Raw genomic sequence first — 7,500 nt, forward strand, 5'->3', positions numbered from 1 at the left:
TGACGTTTCGCGCCGCGTCGCGATACGGTCGCCGCGAACCTGTCGAGCAGGCGCGCCTTCTACGAACCGCCGTCGACTCCGCTGAAACCTTCCCGGCTTGCGTTGCTTACAGGTCGAGTCCGTCGGCGAATCCATCCCGTCGGCGATTTGCCGACCGACAGGCGGGCGCCGCTCTTCCGTTCGGTCGGGTCGGCGAACTCCCGCGTGTGCGGCGTTGTAGAGTTGCCGTACTGCAGCGCCTGGTAGAGCGACAAGCGCGCGTCTCCGCGCCTTTGACGACGACCCGAATAGTGAGCGGTATCGAGATGCAGCGACTCTTTGCTGAGCGAGAGATGCTCGGGGCTGCTGTCCAGTTGAACGGTTGCCGCGGGCAACGTCGAGCAGGCGGTCGCGCGCAAGCGTCCGCCAGAGAGAGATGGCGCGCCGCTGCAGCGTGTTCTTCACGCGGGACGTCGCGTGAAAGGAATGTGCGCATTCGCACGCATCGAGCGTGACCCGACCCTGGCGGTCTCGTGGGTGGCGTTTAGAGCGTGGGCGGCGCACCGCGTCATTACGCGCCCTCTCACCGCGTAGACAGCGGGTACAGCGGTCAGGCGGCTCTAATCCTCCTCTCCTCCGGGATCATTCCTCATCCTCTGGGATCAGTCCTCCGCGAGTGGGCTGTCGGAGATGAGAGGCAAGCCGCGGAGACGGATTCGCGTCTTTTGATTGGTGAGGACGCGACCGATGAGGGTCGCGAAAGTTCTGCACGGCGCGCGCACGTCGACAGCCCGCTCCACGGCTCGCCGATCGTCATAGGCGACGTCGTTCGTAAACGTCACGCCCTTCTTTGTCTTTGCGCGCCGTTCGTTCCACGGGGCGGTTCCGGCGTCTCCCGACACGATCACCTCCTTCCGTATGGTCTTCCTCACGCAGCGGTGATCTTGCTCATATCGGCTCTTTCTCTGCTCCTTCCTCCTCCTCCTCCTCCTCCTCCGGGATCACTTCCTCCTCCTCTGGGATCAGCTCCTCCGCGGCATCACCCCCCCCCTGGAGAGAGAAGCCCCGCGGAGACGGCTTCGTCGATGGTGAGGACGCGACCCGATGAGGGGTCGCGGAAAGTTCGCGCGCGCACGTCGCACAGTCCCGCCTCACTGCCTCCGCGTCGTCATGGCGACGTCGTTCGTAAACGTCACGCCCTTCTTTGTCTTTGTGCGCCGTTCGTTCCACGACGCGGTTCCGGCGTCTCCCGCCAACGGCGCGGTTCCGGCGTCTCCCGACACGATCACCTCCTTCCGTATGGTCTTCCTCACGATGGTATCTTGCTCATATCGGCTCTCCTCTGCCTCCTCCTCCTCCTCCTCCTCTTTCTCCTCGTGCGGAGGCGTCGTCTCGGTGACGGAGAGGGATGCGCTCTCCTCCCGGCGCGTCGGTAGCGTCATTCGCACTTCGCGGCGGTCTCGGATGATCTCCGGTCTCTTGATGCGGAACTCACGCCGCTGTTCCTCCGGCCGCGATGACGAGAACTCCCGTTGTTCCGTCTTCGTGCGTTGTTCCGTCTTCGTGCGTTGTTCCGTCTTCGTGCGTTGTTCGTTGCGCGCGTTCGCCGGTCGCGTACACAAACTCTACGTTGTTCGTCATTGCAAGCGCTTGTTACGCTTGCGGGGTTCGCCGGATCGATAACAAACTCCCGGTTTGTTTCTGTCTTCGTGCGTTGTTCGCTTTGCGGTGCCTGCATGTGCATTATGTATGTATATATATTATATTTACATATTATGTATTATATATATGTATATACATATTATATTTACATATTATGTATTATATATACCGATATGTATATTTATAAAAATAAGTTGTAAGTCAGTGTCAATGTAATGTCAATAAAATGTCAGTGTGAAATGGGCCGATTTGCTTTTCAATGGTAAGGTTGGCAATGTTTTAGCACATATTCAGTAGAGGGTAAGACTGCGAAAGATAATAGGTTCGGTGATACACCAGTTAGCACTCTGGAACGATTCTTGAAACACAGAGTGCTAACTGAAATATACTGTAACTATGTTGCTGTCTGTGTATGTAGTGGGTAGGAGGTTACCATCTTGCTGTATATTAAATGAAAGGTTAGTTTTTACCATCTTGCTCTGTATCAGATAGCAGGTTAGTTTTTACCATCTTGCTCTGTATCAGATAGAAGGTTAGTGTTTACCATCTTGTTCTCTATTAGGTGGAGGGTAAGACTGAGGAGGAGGTGACAAAGGCCACAGCCACCGAACCGTCGGAGGTGCAGGACAACCTAGCAAATCTGAAAGCACTAAAGGTGGACATAGTGTCGCAGCAGCGGCTCATAGAGGGCGTGCAGGTAGCGGCGATGGAGCTGGAGGCGCTCATCGAGAATTTGCCCGAGGAGAGAGATGAGATGACAGACCTGATGAAGGAACTCGACACAAGATACAGCCAGGTGTGTGTGTGTGTTTGCCAGCTCTCCACATCACGATGTGCTAGCTATGTGTGTGTGTGCTTGCTGCTCTCTGCCCTCTCTTTCTCTCTGTCTTTCTTGCTTCTTCTATTCCTTCTCTCTTCCTCCCCTCTCCTCTCCTCTCCTCTTCCTTCTCCTTGTTGTGTGTGCCCAATTTCTCTACACCACGACGTGCCAGCTATGTGTGTATGTATGTGTGTCACTCTCTTTTTCTCGTCTTTCTCGTTTTCTCTATTCCTTCTCTATTCTTCTACTCTCTGAGGAGTATGAGCCGGTGACGCTGTACCGCTGTCTGACGGCGGGGGAGGGCGCGTATGACGCGGGCGCCGCCACGCTACGCCACCCCACGAGACCCCAGGGTCGCGGGGTCACGCTCGAGCGTGCGATGCGCACCTTCCTTCGCACCGACGTCCCCGCCGTGAAGAACACGCGCAGCGGCGGCGCCATCTCTCTCGCGGACGCGCGCGCGACCGGCCTGCTCGACGTTGCCGCGGCAACCGTCACCGACCTCGCTCGCAAAGAGTCGCTGCATCTCGACGACGCGCTGCACTTCGGCGTTGTCGTCAAGGCTGAGACGCCGCTGTCGCTCTACCAGGCGCTGCAGTACGGACTCTACAACGCCGCAACGCGGGAGTTCGCCGACCCGACGACGGGCGAGCGGCGCCCCCTGTCGGCGGCAATCGCCGACGGGTGGATCGCCGACGACTCGTACCTGTACAACGCGAAGGCCGGGAAGGTTCAGCGGATCGCGCGGTTCGTGAAGGCGCGCCTGCTCGACAGGTTCGCGGCGACCGTTCGCGACGCGGCCGCGAAGCGAAAGTACACGCTGCCGGACGCGCTGACCGCCGGCTTCATCCGGCCGATCCTCCGGCCGCTGACCCTGGAGAGGGCGCTGGCGTCGGGGGTGCTGGACGCGGAGCGGGGGGTCGTCCGCGAGCCCACCACCGGGACGCGGCTCACCCTTGCCGAGGCGATGACTCAGGGGGTCGTCGACGGCGGCAGCGCGGCGGCGCGCGACTCCGCAGGCGAGTACGTGCGTCTCGACGAGGCCGTGAGACGCCGCCTCGTCGACCCCGCGACCCTCGCCGTCGCCGACCCGGCAGGGGGCGCTGCCGTCCCGCTAGCGGACGCGCTGCGTCGAGGCGTGCTCGTGCGCGCGGCGGCGAGCCTCGCTGAGGCGCGCCGAGACGGCAGCCTCGACGTTGAGACGTGCGAGTACCGGACGTCGGACTCCGGCGAGACGCTGCCGCTCGAGCGCGCGCTGCGTCTCGGGCTTCTCGACCCCGCCTCGGCCGCCGTCCGAGACCCGCTCACCAACCAATCGTGGAACCTCGTCGAGGCGATCGACGCCGGATACCTTGACCCGTCTCGCCGCGTCGTCGTCGACCCGGCCTCGGGTGTCTCGATCCCGTTTGGAGACGCCGTGAGGCAGGGTCTCGTCGCGACGCGGCAGCCGATGACGCTGAGCGAGGCGATCGAGACGAAGGCGTTCGACGCGGACTCGCTCACCCTCGTCGACCCCTGGTCCGGCGAGACGTACGACCTTCGCGAGGCCATCGCCGCCGGGCTGCTGCTCGCTTGTTCCGCGACCGTGAGAGACGTTGCCGCGGGCGACGTGCTCACGATCGATCGCGCGCTCGAGGAGGGTCTCATCGACGTGTCGGCCGGGCGCGTCCGCGACACCGGCGCCACCGCGTGGGTCCCGGTCGCGCAGTCCGTCGACGACGGCCTTGTGTTTCTTTTCGCGCGCGGCGCGGCGTCGCTCTACGACGTAGTCGCGCAGGGACTGTACGATCGCGCGAGCGGCGAGGTGACGTGCCCCGCGACGGGAGAACGCATGAGCGTGAAGCGCGCCCTGGCGGCGCGCGCCGTCGCCGGCGACACGACGCTGCTGCGCGGGACCGACGACGGCCGGCTGTACACGCTCGCCGAGGCGCAGCGCGCTCACCTGCTCAACGCCTCGCGAGGCACGTGTCTCGACGCCGAGCGAGACGAGACGGTGCCGCTGGACGAGGCGCTCTCGCGAGGCATGCTCGTGCGCGCCGCCCCGCCCGTCTCGCTCGAGGCCGCGATACGTCGCGGGCTGTTCGACGCGCGCACGGGCTGCATGCGCGACCCGACCTCTGGCGACCTCGTGACCTTGGACGAGGCGATCGCGCGGAAGCTCATCACGGAATCGTCGCTGCGTGCGCGCGACCCCCGCACCGGGGAACGCGTCTCGCTGCGCGAGGCGGTCGCCGAGGCGCTGCTCGACCCACGCCGCGGCCGCCTCCACGACCCGACCTTCGGCGAGGACGCCGCCTCGCTCCTCGACGACCTCGCTGCCGACCTCGCCGCGACCTCCGGCGACCGTCCGATCACGCTGCACGACGCGGTGGCGCGCGGCGTCGTCAATGTCTCGACGCTCGTCTTCACCGACCCGCTGACGGGCGAGGCGGTCTCGCTGCGTGAGGCGGTCGAGCGAAACCTTATCGACCCCGACGCGCCGGCCGTGCGAGACATGAAGACGGGTGAGCTGCTCACCGTTGCCGAGGCGATCGAGAAACGTCTGATTGACGTCGACGCCGGTGTCGTCTACAATCCCGACACAGGTAGGGGGCGCTGTACGTCGTGTATGATCGTTGTTCTGGTAGGGGGCGCTGTGTGTTGCATATAATCATAGTGTAGGTAGGGGACGCTCTGTTCACTTTATTTTTATAGGAGGCAACATTTCTCTGTCACGTCAATTGGTATTAAATGGTCGGATAATATTTAAACAGAATTTCTATAACGTAAACGTATATGGGGTTAATTTTTTCATGAATTTATTTCCTTCTTTTTTTTAAAGAAAATATGTAAAAATATATATAAAAAATATATAAACTAAAAATAAAAATTTAAATGTTTGTTCAAATTAATTTTAACAACACCGTGTGATGCTTGCTTCACCGTATAACCTTTGACCTTTGACCTCGTCACAGGTCAGGAGTACAACCTGGCGGAGGCGATGGAGCAAAACCTGATCATTGAGACGCGACCCCGCATCTCGTTTGAGGACTGCATCACCCGAGGCCTCCTCGACCCCGAGACGTCACGCATCGTCGACCCGGCGACGAGGCAGAGCCTCACGCTGGACGAGGCAGTCTCAAGACGCCTCGTCGACCTTGACACGCTGCTCGTCAAGGACACTCGCTCGGGTCGCTGCATCTCGGCGGCCGAGGCGGTGGCCGCGGGCATGCTGGACGCCGCGCGGGGGGTCGTGCGAGACACAGAGGCGCGGCGAGACGTCCCGCTAGCCGAGGCCGTGTCTCGCGGGCTGCTGCTGCCTCACGCCCGCGCGATGTCCCTCCACGCCGCCGCGGCGACAGTTTACGACGCCAACGCCGGCGCGTTCTACGACGCGAAAACAGGCGAACGCGTAAACCTTGCCGAGGCGGTCGAGACGGCGCTCATCGACGGCCACCAGGTGGCGGTGTGCGACCCGCGCACGCGTCGCCGCATGACCCTTAACGACGCGATTGCTCGCGGGTTCGTAGACGCTGATGAGTCTACGTTCTTGAACCCGATGACTGGCGAGCGCATCGGCCTGAAGGAGGCGGTGGAGAAGGGCATCGTCGTGCCGCCGGCGCGCTCAAAACAAGAGTACGCGCTGGAGCTTGCGCCGGAGATCGGCCGCTCGTCCGTGCACGGCCACGACGCCATCAAGGTAGGTGGCGCTGTGATGCGGGGGTGAGGGCGCCACTAGTGCTGCCGTGATTTGCGGTGTTTGGCGATATTGGTGTTTTTTTCGAAATTTTTAGTGACGTGATTTTTAAATTTTTTTAGTTGGTGATGATTTCGCAAATGTTGAATTAATCGATTTTGAAATTTGTAACCGATTGATTTTGAATTGGCAATAAATAAATTATATAACGATGAGCAATATATGCTAGACAAATAATTCATTAACTAAATGTCCTAACTTATTGTGATGTTATTTCATCACCAGGCTTCCGTCGAAAAGAAAGTGGAAGAGGCGAAAACCAAAGCGGCCGAGGTCTCTGATTGGTTGTCCGATGTCGAAGAGGCATTACTTGGCCAGCAGGTGGCGCTGAGGGATGCGGAGGTCCTGCAGAAGCAGCTTGAAGATGTGAAGGTAGGTGTTAGCGTACGGCCGTGTTACGTGTTTTAGAATTTGTGTACAAAAGAAAAATTTGATTAAAAAATCTAGCAATGATCTGCGCTATATTTATATCTGATACTATATCCAGTGCCAACACTAACAGGGCAGTGAGAAAAGGGGCAGTATGACAAGAATTATAAGCAAGAATGATATATTCAGAAAGAATATATTCCTTTCTCGTAGGTTGTTTATCATTTGTATAAGTTTTTTTAGGTTTTTTATCATCACAAAATTTATAGCTCAATCACATAGAATTATATGTTTGTCGAACCCAAATGAGTTAATGCAATTGACCAGCATCCGATAGAGACAGCCCATACTACCTGTCTACAAACGAAACGAATATTCCCTCCCTCATGCTGTTCACTTGTTTGTCGGCGATGGATTTTCCCTCCCTCGTGCTGTTCACTTGTTTGTCGGAGATGGATTTTCCCTCCCTCATGCTGTTCACTTGTTTGTCGGAGATGGATTTTCCCTCCCTCATGCTGTTCACTTGTTTGTCACGCGTAGAAGCTGGAGACGGAGGTTAGCGGACAGCAGGAGCCGGTGCTCAGCTGTGTGCAGAGTCTGAAGCTGCTGGCATCGGAGAGCGAGGTGCTAACGCCGGAGCAAACACAGGAACTGAAACTACAGGCTGAGTTCATACACGACTGGTGAGCAATATAGAGAGTGGGGAGAGAGAGAGAGAGGAGGAGAGAGAGAGTGAGAGAGGAAATAGAGAGGTGGGGTGAGAGAGGAGGAGGGAGAGGAGAGAGGAGGGAAAGAGTGTGAGAGAGAGAGAGAGAGAGAGGAGAGAGGAGGGAAAGAGTGTGAGAGAGAGAGAGAGATAGAGAGAGAGAGAGAGAGCGAGTTTGATATTTTGATAATATATTATATATAATACATAAAAACGTATACATATAAA

At 58.3% G+C, this 7,500-nt stretch overlaps 1 protein-coding gene across 1 annotated transcript in view; it reads left to right on the forward strand.

Moving 5' to 3' along the window:
• The window catches only part of LOC106809506 (microtubule-actin cross-linking factor 1-like), a 32,099-nt gene that overhangs the window by 16,762 nt on the left and 7,837 nt on the right, over window positions 1-7,500 (forward strand). The window contains exon 3 of the mRNA XM_014812600.1: window positions 2,204-2,437. Coding sequence (XP_014668086.1) covers window positions 2,204-2,437 — 234 coding nt within the window. The remainder of the gene's footprint in view (window positions 1-2,203; window positions 2,438-7,500) is intronic.

The sequence above is a fragment of the Priapulus caudatus genome, unplaced genomic scaffold (assembly GCF_000485595.1).
Source record: "Priapulus caudatus unplaced genomic scaffold, Priapulus_caudatus-5.0.1 Scaffold360, whole genome shotgun sequence".
Lineage (NCBI taxonomy): Eukaryota > Metazoa > Priapulida > Priapulimorpha > Priapulimorphida > Priapulidae > Priapulus > Priapulus caudatus.